This window comes from Labrus mixtus, chromosome 10, assembly GCF_963584025.1.
Source record: "Labrus mixtus chromosome 10, fLabMix1.1, whole genome shotgun sequence".
NCBI lineage: Eukaryota > Metazoa > Chordata > Actinopteri > Labriformes > Labridae > Labrus > Labrus mixtus.
The window spans coordinates 3,024,672-3,041,385 of record NC_083621.1 but is presented as its reverse complement, the minus strand read 5'-3'; the positions used below and the strand labels follow the sequence as shown (position 1 = coordinate 3,041,385).

General features: G+C 41.2%; 1 protein-coding gene across 5 annotated transcripts in view; it reads right to left on the bottom strand.

Annotated features, from left to right (window-relative positions):
* gria2b (glutamate receptor, ionotropic, AMPA 2b) overlaps nucleotides 1-16,714 on the bottom strand; it is a 61,757-nt gene that overhangs the window by 7,874 nt on the left and 37,169 nt on the right. For all 5 annotated transcript variants that reach the window (XM_061047586.1, XM_061047582.1, XM_061047583.1 and 2 more), the window contains exons 4-13: nucleotides 8,634-8,830; nucleotides 6,563-6,616; nucleotides 6,310-6,468; nucleotides 4,970-5,137; nucleotides 3,912-4,016; nucleotides 3,713-3,820; nucleotides 2,844-3,050; nucleotides 2,324-2,691; nucleotides 1,101-1,299; nucleotides 1-32 (exon numbers count right to left, since the gene is read on the bottom strand). The exon at nucleotides 1-32 is cut by the window's left edge and continues 216 nt beyond it. In XM_061047586.1, coding sequence (XP_060903569.1) covers nucleotides 1-32; nucleotides 1,101-1,299; nucleotides 2,324-2,691; nucleotides 2,844-3,050; nucleotides 3,713-3,820; nucleotides 3,912-4,016; nucleotides 4,970-5,137; nucleotides 6,310-6,468; nucleotides 6,563-6,616; nucleotides 8,634-8,830 — 1,597 coding nt within the window. The remainder of the gene's footprint in view (nucleotides 33-1,100; nucleotides 1,300-2,323; nucleotides 2,692-2,843; nucleotides 3,051-3,712; nucleotides 3,821-3,911; nucleotides 4,017-4,969; nucleotides 5,138-6,309; nucleotides 6,469-6,562; nucleotides 6,617-8,633; nucleotides 8,831-16,714) is intronic.

The window sequence follows — 16,714 nt, the reverse complement described above, 5'->3', positions numbered from 1 at the left end:
CACATTTTGTCGAAGAGGGCGATCTTTGAGCGCTGTTTGGAAAAGAAAATGGGAGAAGCAACAGTTGTAAATATGAACAGGAAGTGAGAATTCAAAGTCATTCCTCTGATGTAAACCATTTTTTTTAAGGATCACATGATGTTTTCACTTCTCAGAACCAAATATTGAAGTTTCACTAAAGACTGATTGTGGGTTTTTTTCTATAAATGTTAGAGTTTGTCCAATAACACTCTTTAATGATGCTTAATAGGAAGAATACAGTACAGTCATTTCATCAATCTATCTCCAATTTGCTCCAAAACATTGATGAGTTTCAGGTAAATTATCATGTGATTATAATAATTAGAGCCCAACCGATGAATTGGCCGATAATATCATATCCAGTGACTATCAGTATCGGTTAATTTCATTGCAGATATGGGCCGATATTACTAGATTTATTCACCAGTCAAATAGAGTTTCATTTGAGTTTCATTGTTTTATACTAGCAGTTCTCTTTCACCAGCAGAGGGCGCTATATGGATTACAACAAGCTTAATCAATCTCCAGAGTGTCGAGCGATGATGCTCGTGCATCTGCAGTTACTTTCCAGTTGAGTGACCGTCTTGTCTTCATTATAAATCTTTTCCACAAGTGTTTGATAACTGCATTCGAGGGATCAACACAATCATTTTCTATATCTATATCTATCTCTATAGATCAAACTTTGATCTAAGAAAGATATCGGCCAATTTATCGGTATCAGATTTTTTTCTCTCCGCAATATCAGCATCGGTCCCAAAACATTCCATATCGGTCAGACCCTAATGATAAACAGTAGGTTCCTCGCAGGTTGTGCATGGTTTGTCACTTTAAGGCTGTTTTTTATTCTTGCCTCCACAATAACATTTTCAGTCCATATTCTGAGACAAAACCCACTCAACCTACTGGGAATTCAACACACTCCTGCTGGGAAGATAACATTTCCTGTGCCATGTTTTATTTTCTGCAGAGGGCCATAAATTCACTGAGACAGTGGGGTGTTGAGTTCCAGCTACAAAAGGTTAAAACTCCAAGCCTTGGTTCCCAAAGGCAGAGTAAAGAAAAAGAGCATCTCTTACTCTAAAAAACTCTTTAGTGGAGCCAGCATCCAGTGTCCCATAGGCAATCTCTGTCTGTTTGGCCAGGTCCTCTGCGCTTTCAATGGGAGAGACCATCCTCTCGACAGTCAGGAAAGCAGCCAGGTTTGCAGTGTAGGACGAAATGATGATTAAAGTGAAGAACCACCAGACACCGCCAACGATGCGCCCAGACAGAGATCTATAGGAAGAACACATATTAGAACATCAGCTTTCTTTCATTCAACAGTACTTCACACAGTGTTAACACCTACATAGCAAAAGATTCAGCAACTGTACAAGATGAGTGGGCAGAGCATGCTAACACTTTTTGTGAAGCAAGTGAGGTATTACAACATGAATCACTTCAGACTGTTTCTTTAGGTCACCAGATTACTACTCTGATTTCACAAACTGGTTTTTTTAAGGTTAACATGATGTTCCCAACAAATTAAGCACTCATTGTTCTTATTCAATAACAAATCACCTTGATTAGATTTATAGCTGTCATATATTTCAATGAACACTTCCTCAGTTTGCTCAAAAATGTGTTTGTCGGATTGGTATGTTGCTTGAGTATCGTCCAAAATCTTAAACACTGAGAACAATCTGCATCCAGGACGCAAGAGGAAAGCATTTGTTTACTAAAAAACTTTGAAGCACTCTGAGGCAAATAAGGATTTCTGATTTTGGGCTTAAAATTGTTTCTTGACTTGATTTACAGACAAATATTAAACTGCAACAAATGTGTCATAAGCAGACACTGCAAACAGTCAATTGTCAAATGCACATTGCAATGTGCTTTAATCAAATGCTGTTATAAAACACGTGTCAAAATTTGTCAGGACATGGACATACCCTTATAGACTCACCCATTTCTTTCTAAACAGGCGTTTGAAAGCCCAGCCATGTTGGTGGCCATATTGGAAATACAGCATAACTTGCATAATCATCCTCGTGCCCTTTGATATCTGTCAATCAGATAGATCTGATACTCTTCTTTGGACCTAAGTGTTTGACCTATAGACTGTCTCACATGACAACTTTTTTCAATGACTTAACAGTTTGGTGCCTTGAAATATACAGTCTCAGCTGCTAAATAATCTCTCTCAGGTTCTGTGATAAGTGATATAACACACCCCAATTTATGAATACGTAGTAAATCATGACTTGCAACTCACCAGAAACTTCTGGTAAATTGGTGGTGAGTTTTTTTTCTAACCTACCTCGGTGAGATGTCACAGCCTTGACGCATGAAGGCACCAAGGGAGAACCAGAGGCTGTTGAATATGCCAAACTCATTAGTCGACTCATTGGTCTGGATCTGCCCATCCTCATACTCCTCAGTGTGCCACTCGTACGGGCTGAAGCGGCTGACAAGGAACAGCACCACGCTGACACCGATGTAGGCGAAAACAATACACATCCAGATCTCGTAGGCCAGTGGGTCCAGGAAAGAGAAGACTCCCGGTTTAGATTTCTGAGGCTTCTTAATCATGATGGAGATTCCCAGAGACATGAAGGGTTTGGAGAAATCAATCACCTCCTCTCGAACCAAAGTGATGGTCAGCGGAGCCACGGCAATGTCTGCTTTCTATTAAACCAAATTACAAATCAGGGCAAGAATTTTAAAAGGTCATTTTTGACTTCTCAAGCATCACATATCTGTTCTGCAAATAAAGCATTGTATAGAGGTGTATCAAATAATACTATAAGTCATATGGTCTTAATGAGGGATTTACTTACCCCATAAACTAACTCTCCAACCATCCCATTCCAGATCTTGGTCTCTGCATCTCTGGCTCCATATTTCCCATCCCCCACTATCTTCAGTTGGTATTTGAAGCCACAGTGTTTTGCTATCTCTGTAGCCAGATCTACACAGTAGCCCTCATAGCGCTCATTGTCTACAAAAAGGTCGGCATTCTTCTTCAGCATGACATACGGAGCTTCCTGAAAGACAGAGACAAAACCAGACAACACTGCTCAGCACAAGAGGTTTGAATTACAATGCTTCAAAAGACAAGCCTTTCACACCCGCCTGACAGTTCATTAAGAATACAAAAGGGCATTGGTCTTAAACAATCACATCATTCTCTAAGTGGCCCTCTTTTATTACGGCTGTCAAAATGAACACTAGGATCCAACAGACATGATGAGCTACAACAAGAAAAAGAAAACCATCCACTCCTTAAAGCAACAATCTGTAACTTTTCCAACCTTAAATAGTAGTTTCAAAGTCGCTGTTAGAGTGCAATTACTTTCAACAGGGAGAATGGTGTCTATTCATCCCATTTCTACAGCTCACCCCAGTCCCCTGCTTACAGCATATGAAGCTAGAGCAGAGGCTATACCGTGACAAATACTGCTCCCTGAATTGCACAGAGCCGCATGGTAGCACATCTTGATGGGTAGGACTATTGGATTGAACACCTGCCACCCTCTGCTCTTCAACAGATGCACATTGTCAACGAGGGGGAGGTGTAACAGCACTGTGTGTGTTTACACACACCAAGCCAAATTCCTTCATAATGTTGATTCATCATATTGTTGAAAGGGAAGACAAACAAACTAAATTAAAAGTACTCTATACTAATTAAACCACATGTATTTACCAAGATGGTGGTGACAATAACTGTTTTGTTTTCCATTCCTGTTGACTCGTTTGCAAAGACATCAGATTTGGTGACGGCCATTTTGTCAACTTCATTCCAGTATCCAATCTGTTTGGAGGAAACACAATAATATGTAGGATTGCATTAAAACCCTCCACAGTTACATTATGTCAAAGTAGGGGACCACAAAAATGCTTACCTTTACAGGACCATTAGTCTTTAACTCCATGATATTCACCGAGTAGTTGACTCGCTTGCCATGTTGATCAAATTGGATGTTTCCTGTCAGGCCTTCCACACGGACCTAAGAGACAGAAAATCTGTTCACAACATGGCATCTTCAAAGTGACTTTCACAGCATGTGCTAATTTTCCATTGATCTTAAACTGACGCTATAATTGGAGGTCCTTCGGTTATGAGTATGTAAGCTTTGGTGACCCTTACAGCCACTGGAGTTTTGGGTTGTTACCAGAATAAAAAAATAACAATTACCAGTACTTTAAACTAATGCAGTTGATATAAAAAAAATTCCAATGTATGCGCAATTTAGGCAGTGTCTACTCCAATTTTCTCTATAAGAGACATAAAGGTCATTTTTGTTGACGACTGAAATATAACTGAAGATCTGTAGTTATTGATTCAGAGCATTAAACATTTTGACAAACAAAGTTGGTATACTATAAGGAGTTATTGGTTGAACATTTGTGGTAGTAGTTGTATTTGCAAAGTGTTATGAAATGCAGTAGTCACTTTCTGATTCTCTCCAGCTCGTCCATTTAAGCTTCAGAGACGTCTCTGAACCTATTAGGCATGAGCCACAGTGGGGATGGATATCCTGTTATTTTCTCCTCTTCCACAAAGTCAGCTCCAGGATCGTGAATGACTTCAAATGGGTGCTCATGCTGAGCGACAGTACATTGGAAAAACATAAGGAGGCTATCTGTGTCCAGATTGGAGAGGAGATCTTAGCATAGACACAGCATGGGATGAGACAGTTGAAAAAATATTCTCCACGTCTTCTCTTGCTGACTGCCAAATTCAATCAAAATACATTGGGTGTATCCATTCCTAGATGCCTAACAAACATGGACTGATCATTGATTTCAACCCAGATACACTCTGATGCGTAGGCAACTTGCAGGGCTTCCTGGATACCAGTCTATAATCAATCTCTATGGAGCGTTTTCTGCCTTTGTGGGTGTGATTTCCTACATTTTTACGAGGCAACAAAGTCTTCACCAACAAAATGTGTGTTACCTGTTTCAGTGCTCTCTCAATCTCCACTCCCTGAGCCCAGGGAACGGCAGGGTTGGCCAGGCAGTCCCCAGTGTTGGCCCTCCTCGTGAAGTCGATGCGCTGTTTGTGCAGATAGCGGAAGGCCTCCGTCATCACCTGCACCGCGTCATAGGTCAGCGCTGATGTGTACTAGGGCAGAAAAATAAGAAAGACATTTTCAGAATAGGGCTCCAAAAGAGGTAGGAATCCCTGAGTTTAACCCGTACTATTATATAAACCCTCATCCAACCCAGGGGTAGTGAAATCCTGTGCAGTAAACATTTGATGTTGTCCCAAGGTTGTTTTCTATCTTTATGTACCATGCTGCTGGCTGTGCTCTGTCACTTATTATAGTTTGACAATTTTTCATAAAATAAGTCAATTTAAGGAGGACTATAAGGAATGGGATGCTTAGCTCCACCACCAAAGACCTATCTAAATATAACTCTGCGGTGATATAAGGCAAACTACACTGGAAATGTAAATTATGTGTCCTGGGTTAACTCTTTGATCTCAAGAAAAAGCCTCATCATCATCATCATCACATCATCTTTTTATAGAGAAAATAATTATCTTACACGAGGTTAAAAAAATTGAAATACTCAGCTTATGGGAAAATGCACGTTAGTGCAACAGTGCAAACAAATCTCAACATATGAACATAAGACGTTTAATAATGCACACGGTGAGTGCATGTAAGTGTAAAGTTGCACAATGAAGATGGAGGCAGCATGATTTACTTTGAGGGCATAAACACATTAGACAATGGGAGGGTTAGGGTTAGCATTTAAGTGCTTTCAGTGACATTTTCAACCAACAATGCTGCACAACAAATACATATAGATATATAAATTACAGAAATTACAAATATAGAAAAAAAAGACCTTTGCACACAGGTATCGTGACATGCATTACAGCTGGGCATACACTGTGCCATGGTATGAATGTGGTGGTGGAAAGTTAACTCACATTGTACAAGTGAATCATTTAGGACAAAGAAGCAAAGCTCATGAATCATGTGCTTCCACTGTACGGTGTGATTGTCAAGCCTGACCTGAGTGCTCACACTATACGTGTTAAATGGGGATGGAGCATTGGCAATTGTCAGTAAAGTTTCCTTTGAAAAGTCCCACAGACAGGAGAAGAGAGATATGTATCCCACTCTATTAACATACATGAAGGGAGCAAAATATTAGGTGTCATTGTGATGTGTCATTGCCATTGCATGGCTTCCAAACGTGTGCCAACGTGTGAACATTTACGATCACAAATTGTGTCAGAAATGGCGTAAATTCTCTCAGTGTATACATGCATATACTCACCCTTATTTTATTGTCAGCTCCAGGATACTCCTTTTCTTCAAGGGCCTCCCATCTCTGGTCAAACTTGGACACCAAAGGATCATCAAAATCCACTATCTGAAAGCCTGACACGTTGGCACCGCCATATTGGATTTTGGATAGATCCCCATCAATAAAACCCTAAAGATAGCAAAATGTTATCTTTACATAATCTTTGAAACTTGCAATGTTCTGAAATCTACTGGAATAAATGGAGCTATTGTGTAAATCTTACCAGATTGGCTATGATGTAGTGGTAGCCTTTGACATGTCTGCCAATTGTGATGACCTGCAAAGACACACAAATATAAATAGCATACAATGAAGCTCTCAAAGGAATTATAAGATAACTGCTTTAAAATGACAAACGGCTCCAATGCAGGCCTTTTTTACAGTTTTTTGTGTTGTTCGACAAAATGAAAATGTCGACCACCAAAGATAAGATGAGCATAAATGTAATCACAGTAATATTCAAAATACATAATTCAACCATTATATTCAGACAATAAAATTTGACACTATCAGCCCTAACATGCCAGCCAGTTCTGGCCATTATCGCCTTTAAAACATTGGGGTTCATTGTCACAAACGCTGCTGAACAGAGATATCCACTACTCTTATCAGGTAACAGAAAGCAGAAAAATTGCAGAAATATTTCACCGTTGCAGTGCCTCAAATAAACGACACACCTGAAACTAATCCTCCTGCTTGACTGGCGTCTCCGTTTGTCGGGGCAGCTACTTGAAGCAGATTTGAATAATAATGTATTGGATCTTCTACGTAAATGCCTTTGACATGAAGCGAGAAACTTCCACCTGAACAGGGATCTGTTTTTCCCAGATAAACAGGCTCCGAGGCTGTGGGCATTGATTTCATTCAGCAACGATTAAGCAGACGTTGGCATGCTTTAAATGCTAATCGATAAGCCTCTCTCGCGGGTAAGAGGAGAAATAAAAATAACCTGTTTATGTGCATCTGTTTTGCCTTTAATTGCGGTTTTGTTTACAGCCTAAAAGGACAATTAGTGTAATTGTTATGGTGCTTTTCTACATCTGCTGGACGGCCAGGTCCACCAGGCAATGTTGTTTTTCCAAGTGCTGTATCAAAAGCTCATATTTCAGCTGATTATCACTTTTGTCCTACAGGAGCAATTAAGGGATAATGCCGTTGTTAACATTTCCTGCATTTCGGTAGAGGTTAAAATACTGCTGATCATTTCCAAGTGTTATTTACTCTTACCGCTGTTTGTTTTCTTACCATAATGAGACCCCCCCCCCCCCCCCACTATTGTCTTGGCTGTTCAAAATCACATTTCATGACCAAATACTCAGAGTTTTGTACTTAAGTATGCTTCATTTTGTACAATAGAGCTTAATTTTGGTTCAGTTTAGTGGACATTTCAGAAAGGGGTTTGGTTAGGCCTACTCAGTCCCTCGTTAACCAAATCAACACAAACAAATCCAATCTCTGAAGCCACAGTCACCACCACACATGTTTGGAGGCCCATGAGTGCTGCTTCAACAGCATTACTTCTGCATAAGTCTGTTTTAGTTTTTAGGACAAAAACTACTGACTCTGCTTTTAAGTCATTAGCATTCAAATTCACTAAAGCCCCCAGACCAGCAGCTTATGATGGCTAACATGGGAAGACTTAAGGTAGATTTGTCTAAGTTATTAATGAGTCACTTGACTGACTTTATGACTCCTCTACTTATCTTGAACATCCTGCAGATTTCACTTAATCCCACTTATTAGCAAAAGATACTTTATGGAACGTCCTAATTTAACAACACAAAAGAGTATCCCAAAGCACAATTGTTGGGATGTGTAGCCAGAGCCTCATCCATTTTTCCTTATTCTTAATTCAGGTTAACTTCGCCCAGTCAAAAGTCTAGAGGCAGCTTTGAAAGACATAAATGTTTTACTTACTGTCAAGTCTCACCTAGGGATACTTTGACACTACTTTAACCCCCTGTGATTACATTGCAAAGAACACTGTCCAAATGTTTCAGGAGAACACCAGTATAGCAGATTCTCAACAACAACACATTTCTGAAGTTATGAAAGTAATGGTCTCATCGTTCATCGAGCTGAGATAATCCAAGAAGTTATGGATTTGTTTTGTCATGGAAGTGATGTCTGCATTTAAGATATTGCCGTACAAATGGAACCATTAGGATAGTCAACTGTTTGATACCTAGAATGGCCTCATTACACCCTGCAAAAGTCACTAACCAAATTCCCAATATGGACACTGAACATTTTATGTACGAGGGGAAACATGACATGACAACTCTACACTCTACCTGCTCCATGATGTCTTTAACTTTGTCCTGCTCACAGTCCAGGATCACCCTCCTCTCCTTCTTGTTCTCCAGATCCTGGAACAGCGAGCGGTAGGCCTCGTCCTTCCTCTCGTCCTTTAAGTTCCCCACATTGATGGCTGTCACCTGCCATTTCCTCTCTGCTGCCATGTCCAGAACAACCTGCAGCGTCGTCAAGCCTGGGGATGGAAATGAAGCGGGATTAAAAACATTATTCACACTGCCTGTCTTAATCATTTATCCATGGTATCCCTTGGAGAACTAAAAACTTTTGGAGAACTGTCAAAGTTTCGGAGATATCCAGCTTACACATGGGACCATAAATGGTTTTTACCAACCCTGGAAGGTGGAAACATAGACGTTATTATGCATTTTGTCTGCACAGTATGTATGTCTCCTCATGCACTTTATGAAGTGAATCCCTCATTTCCCTGATACTAGCTTCCCAGTAATACCACCAGGGCTTCTTTTGGTTGCATGTTATTTTGTGTTGGCGCAGCTGCACTTCAACAAAGAAGTAAAAGTCAGAGCAACACATGCAGGAAAAACAGCAATGCAGATGCCGAGAGAATAGGAAATAAACTTGAAACAATTTATTCAGCAGACTAGACATATTCAAAAGCATGGGCGTCGGTATTTTATTGGAGATTGTCTGCCTTCAGTGTCTGCTTATTTAAACCCAGTGGAGGTTGAGCAGAGAGTCAAAGCTTTATGTAAAGAGCCCATCGAGATGAGTCACGCGTGTTCAGTGATGAACCTGACCAACATGTAGGCGGAAAGTGGGTCTAACAATACTCTTGACTGCATCGACACCAAAAGTTTTATATCCCTGAGTAATGAGTGAGTTTTTAAACTGAGCTTTCTCGTCTTTTCTTCTCAATACTTAAACAGACGTTGGCTTATCCCTACTTAAGTTAGGAATTCCATTTTTGAGCCAACATGAGTAGTTCTCAAACTGCTAAAATACTTGAAAGTTTGAAAATCTAAATGTCTGTAACCTCAGCAAATGAAGAAATACCATACACCAATCAGCAATAACATTATTACCACCTGCCTTATATTGTGTTGCCGCACCTCTTGTCAGGTCAAGGCCAAAAACTGCCCTGACCTGACAAAACATGGACTCCACAAGACATCTGAAGGGAGTGCTGTGGTTTGCTGTGGTCTCTGGCACCAAGATGTTTGCAGGAGATCCTTTAAGTCTTGTAAATTTCGAGATGGGGACTTGCCTGTGCAGTAGATGGATTGGATTGAGATCTGGGGAATTTAGAATCTACCTAATTGTTGTGTTCCTCCAGGCCACCAACTTCACCAACTCCTTGGTCCAGCTCTGATGCTCAGGTGCCCATTCTAGCAGCATTTCACGATGGATAGTCGTTGGCATTGGAAACCCAACTGGTCTTCGACTATTAAGCAAATTGCACAACAAATTATGATGCAATGTGTATTCTGACACCTTTCGATCAAAACCAGCATTAACCTTTTCAGCAGTTTGAGTTCCAGTAGCTCTCCTGTTTGATCGCTCCCCTAGCACATGTATGAGCTTTGGTCCTGTCGCCAGTTAACCAGTTTTCTTTCCTTGGACAACTTTTGGTAGGTGCTGACCAATGCAGACAGGAACGGGCCCACAAGAGCTGCAAAGTAGGACATGCTCTGACCGAGCTGTCTAGACATGACAATTCAGCCCATGCCAGAGTGGCTCCTTAGCATTACCATTTTCTTCCAACACATCAACTCTGAGGACGAAATGTTCACTTTCTGTCCAATATATCCAACCCACTGACAGCTGCTATTGCAAATACATAATCATTGCTATTCACTTCACCTGTCTGTGGTCATTATGTAATGGCTGATCGGTGTGTTCTTAAACCTATGCACCTATGAGTAAACAGATCTCTAGTGGAGATAGTTTTGATAAATGTTGCTTCCACGGCCTTTTCCCTTTCCTCGTCTTTTTGGATGTCTTTAAGAAGAGTGTGGCTTCCTCCATTCTTTTCTCATTCCTCACTGGCTTCACACCTGTTATAATCGAAGAGGCCATTTTAAAGACAGCCTGCAAACTCAAGACTCATCACATTACCTTTAGAGACCACACTTTTTTTGTGAAGCAACTATCCAATAACCTGTCCCTGAGCAGGCTGCTTGGACTCTAAATCCTGACGTGCTTTAGAAGTAAATGGCTAATGTTTGTTCAGAGGTGTTCAGACCACACCTAAAAGCACCAACCTTTCAGGGTCTTAAACGCAGGTTTTCCCTGGCATTAGAAGGGGGGAAACTCCTTACTGCCTCAATAATATAATTAGGAAAAGACCCTCTTTAAAGCAGTACAATCCTTAGATATCAGCTCTTTATTCCGTACATAAGAACAAGAAAGGCTAAATGATTCATTGAAGAACAGACAGATGCTGCCACATCAGAGTAATTCAATTACAACCAGCCAGCTGTCCATCATTCTGAAGAGCAGTCTGTAAGAGGCACATTCAAACTCATACTCCCAGCACCCTCTTGATCTTGTTCCACAGCTGTATCGCCGTTCATATTGATCCCTGGTCTGCAGAGGGCATTTGGAGAGCGGTTTGATAAAAGGTCGAGTGTTTCATCCCGCCTTGCCACTGCGAGCTGAATTACAGATGTAATCAATTTCATGCGACGCGGCAGCAGGTTTTATGATGTTGGGGAGGAAAATGGAGGCTTGCAGTTTTATCTGAAGGAACTATACATCATAATTACAGTAAGGTCATCATGGTGTGGTTAAATCTGACGCTCTCATCAATGCTTATTAAAAAAGATAATTAGAATTTACAGTGATTCACCGTGAAGATAATGAAAGGACAGAAGCAAAAATGTGGGAGTCAATGTTGATGCTGCATTAATGGTGGTTAAGAGTGAGATTAAACGTCCTTGTGTCATGCATGTTAGTGTGAAATGTGGCCGTGCAGGTCATCAGTATGTCCAAACATCAATGCTATTGGCTTATTTTTTTGTGCATGCTTCTTTCGAGGAGCTTCTGATGTAGCAGTCTCATCACATTTCTGAATTTGCATTTCTAGCTGCAAGCTGCTCATTTAATCTCTTACTCTACACATCTACAGCTTTCCACCTACAAAGAAGAAATGGTGTTTACTCAAGGATTGAAAAGATAGTCCCGACACAGAAACATGAAATCTGTAAAACGGCATAACCGGACATAAAAAAAAAAACATCCCCAGTGTCCGGTAACCGTAGCAGCACTGTTTTTTGTTCTTCAGTGAAGTCTCTGTGGTGAAATGGACCTAACCATGAGTGAAAACAGCCACGGGCAAGATTTAAAAAATAGATTAGGATGGTAACACAGTTTGACATTTTATCTTCTTGGAAGGGTCCCTTCTGTGCAGGGCAGGTTAGCTGAGAAGTGCAATCAACACTTTGTTCCCGCAGTAATGAATTCATAATTCATCCAAACAAAAGACCATTTTTTGTTGGATTACTTGCTTTACATCACAGCTCGGTTGTGCCTTCCAAAAAAGTCAAAAACATTTGGACTGACATGTACTATGGACATTATTTCACATGCTTTGTGGCGTTGTTGTTTAACAGGCGTCTGATGAATTTATTAAAAGAAAAACCTCATTGCTGCTCTATATCAAGCTGACACTAATTTCCTGCTAAGTCCACACTCTGCTGTACTGTATGATGCATATCCCCCTTGGTTATGAATGCCTTATTATTGCTTCGGCTCAGAATCAGGCATATGTTATGTCGTGGCTCACAGCCAACATAATGCCAGCCATTCAACCAGGCACAGAACAATGCATCGGTGACCGCTTCTTTACCTCTTGACCTGGATTTAAAAAGGCTCTCCTGGAGAATACAGAAACATGCGTTAGTTTGCAAAGCAGCGTTTTGTTTCTCAAAATTTGATAATGGGAGAAACAGTTGCCATGACATCGTTCTCCTCGACAAGATTATCTCCTCTCTTCTGGTGGCCACACAAGCAGCCTTGACTGTAAAAACACAACTTCATGCTCATTGATCAAAAACATGTGAAGGTGATGATGTATGTGACTGTGTAAGCATATGCATAATGTGATGCAAAACTATTTAAATGAGGCAGGAATGGTTTATAAATAATGCATGGAGGAAAGCGGCTCAATGCCTACAAATTCATAATGGCCATAATCTCTTTACATCAAGCTATTGTTTTCCTCCATCATCCAGAATGGTAAAGGTCCAACATCATTCCCGCAGGTATAACTGTCCACTCTCTGCATACACTACTCAGAGTACCATCTCTCTTACAGACTCTCTAACCGAGTGCTGCAATTAGGGGAATGACTTCACATTGATAACAGTGTAATAAGACCCCCTAGATAAAGAAACACTATTTTGAAAATTTGAAAGAAGACGGCGCTCGACCAAAACGGTAGAATCTCGTTTATTCTGGCAGGATAGTCATAGAAAATATATGAAGGCTGTACGTCACGCTCGAACTGCCTACTACTCCTTTCTAATCGAGGAAAACAAAAGCAATCCTAGATACCTTTTCAGCACTGTAGCCAGGCTGACAGAGAGTCATGGCTCCATTGAGCCTTGTATTCCTTTAGCCGTCAGCAGTAATGACTTCCTGAGCTTTTTCAACAACAAAATTCTAGACATTAGAGACAAAATTAGTAACCTCCTGCCCTTACCTGGTGCAGATACGTCTGATACGGCAGAGACAGTTCCAGGACCAGATATTAGTCTAGACTGTTTTTCTCCAATCGACCTTTCAGAGCTAAACTCAATTATTTCTGCGTCGAAACCGTCAACCTGTCTTTTAGACCCAATCCCAACCAAGCTGTTTAAGGAAGTCTTTCTGCCTATCTTAAGGAGCAACTAGTGCCATACTGCCCCTCGAGAACATTACGGTCCCAGAATGCAGGCCTACTAGTGGTACCTAAGTGTACTATGGGACGTAAAGCCTTCAGGCCTTCGGGCTCCTCTCCTCTGGAATCGTCTTCCAGCCGGGGTCCGGGAGGCAGACACAGTCTGTATTTTTAAGAATAGACTTAAAACTTTCCTTTTTGATAAATCTTATAGTTAGGGCTGGTGCTGGTGTAGACCAGCTCTTAGTTATGCTGCTATAGGCTTAGACTACCGGGGGAACTGACACCTTGAGCTCCTCTCTCTCTCTCTCTCTCTCTCTCTCTCTCTCTCTGCATATACAGTACATCATATTACTGCATGTATCTATCTGTAAATCTCAGTCACAAACCACCTACTTTCCTGGGAGCTCTTGAGCTCTCTTAGGCTCCTCGAGATCGTTGGTTGATGGTCTGCCAGAACAACCTCAAGTAAAATGAGGAAAACAGCTAGGAGGGTTTTTTGTCATGACTGCAAAGAAAAACCTTTAAGGTAAATCACTTATTATAACTACATGCAGTATCCTAACCCCCAATTTCCACATATTCCGTGCGCACCGCGGTCCGCCATCAATGCGCACTGTGCCGACATTCGCTGCCACTGTAGTCAGCGTTCAGTCTCCGGAGCGTGCCAGCAGTGCCACTGTGCTCTGCTCAGTTTCAAAAGCGCTGTGAGTCTATTTTCGACGGAGCATGCTCCAGGAACGCCTCAAGCTGGACAGAGTATAACAACCCAGACAGGAAGTCAGACAAGGAAATGCACACAGTGTCTGGTCAATTTCAGAATAAAACTGACAAAAAAATTAAAAAACTAACTAAAAACGGACTCATGATCATATTTTCATCACTTTTTTTGTGCACGGATTGTGGAAATTGGGGGTGTTCTTTTTCTGAATAACAAAAGGCAACAGGGTTAAGCAGAAAGCAAAGATAAGCAGTTTTTTTTTGCATCAGAAACAAGATGAAAAACAAACAGCGGCAAATGAAGACCCTACGTTTACATGGCAAACGTTCAACCAAATGCGTTTACACATGCAGCACAATCAGAGTTGGCTTTCATTGGATTGCGGTTTTGCACAACTGATGATTGTAAGCCAATTACTCCTCATTGTGTTATCTAATTTAAGAGTCTGGTTAGGGTAAGGTAATTAAAAACTTAGTTGAGGTTGTGAAAAGATAAAAGAAAAGATACAAATTCTTCGTCTGTGCCGGGTCTTTTGGTCACTATGTAAAGAGCACCCTGCTTCCTGTGTTGATATTGAACATGTAAGAGAAATTGAACACTGTGTTTTGTTGTAAAAAGGCCAAGTGGTACAAACATGATTTCCTTTTTCTTTCTTTCCCCTTCTTTGTTCCTTTTCAATGAATCCAAGTAGCAGCACTAACAAACCCTCAGAATTGGTGGGAGCATGCACTTCTCCGAGTCTTACTGAGAACATGTCTGCATTCAGCGAGACAAAGGAATGTAATTAAGAGTGCCTCTGAGCGCCTTTCCGCCCACATACATGCATCCATTATCTAAACTGACTTACTGACAACAGCTGACAACGCTGGTGTCGGCTCATCCATTAGCCTCAACGTGCTAATAGAATTCATCATAACCAGTGGCTCCCATCATAACTCCTGCTCCCTCTTTGACTGAGAAACACCCACACACATCCTTGCATCATCTACCAACCCGCTCAGTCACTCACAATCTCTCGCTCTCTCTCTGTCTCTCTGTCTCCCTCCACACTTTGGTTGCCATGGGAATGAGTGGATCACACTGACCTAATTAGACAGCCATGCAATGATGAAATATGCACAACAGGCCCTTCAGTGGCGCCGGGGACGTACAGTAGGAGACAGCGGGTCAGAGTTAGCGTTTAGCAGGAGGACAATTTAGAACAGCAGGTTGAAAAGCACCCTCTGGTTTTGGGCGAGGAGCGGCGTTTCCTGTCTGCCGTCAGTCAGAGCGAGGCTGACTGGGAAGATAAGCGGGGGGGATTCTGGGAGGAGAGCAAGAAGAGGATGTGGAAATGAGACGAGAGGGGAGGAAGGGTCAAGCATCTATGGATGTGGAGTGGATAAATAACGTCAAGGCTTATACCTGGTAATGTATAAGAACTAGTCCTCTCATCATAATGCCCCACCCACCCTCATCACATCAGAGGGAAAACGTCTAAATCCTCCAAATGCTTAGGAAGCCAAAGATAATGTAATGTATGAGCTAAGACACTTTGCAGAGTGAGCAGAGACATTGATAATTACCCCAAAAAAGTCCTAAAAGGCACCGACCACACAAACACAACCAAGAGGTAAATTTTTTAAGAGACTGAATTTGCTGATGTGATAACGAGCACACAGCTAGCAAGCAAACCACGCCCTAATTATGCATAACTGTTGTCTTTAGAAATGTAAATTGGTGAGTAAACAGTTGTCATGAATGTAGTTGACCAAAAGTTTTTATTTTATTTTGTTTTATTCTGTGGTAAAATTGATTTTCTAACATGGGGCTGAATGGGGTTTGACTCGCTTTTGGAGCCAGCATCTAGTGGCCACTTGAGGAACTGCAGTTTTTGACATTTTTCTCTTAAGCTTAATTTCCTGGCTGCAGACAGTTAGTTAGAGGTAGCTTACTGTCATTTCACATCAGAATGTTCTGGACCGCCTGGACGCCTTCGCCAATTATTTTGTTTGGCAGCAGAAGACATTAAAGGCTTTATATGTGATTTTTCACTCTTAAATGTAGAAAGCAAGTATCTCCTCTGAAAATAAGTCTGTGAGTCATGACTGTCTACAATGGGTGTAACACCCGAGTCCCACTGTCTGTGATGTTTTCAGAGTTTTCAGAGTCCTATCTTCAGTTTGTTTACATCGTCAGGACGGCCGGCTGACTCCTCCCCTCGTGTATAAAAGTTGTTTAATTGAGGGACTAGAGAAAAGAAGAATAACATACTGTACTCACTGCTTAACTGTGTTTCTAGATCACGCTCATTTCAGGTAAATTTACATGCAGTGTGAAGAAACGAGCATAATAAAGATCGCTAGCATTAGCATGCTAACACAACAATGCACCGCGAGTTGTTTTGGTTTCATGCTGGTGCTCAAGGGCGACATCTGCTGGATCAAAAAATCGCATATAAAGCCTTTAAAAGCTGTTCTTACCGTGACCAACTTTAACAATTCGGAGAGTTTCACCCA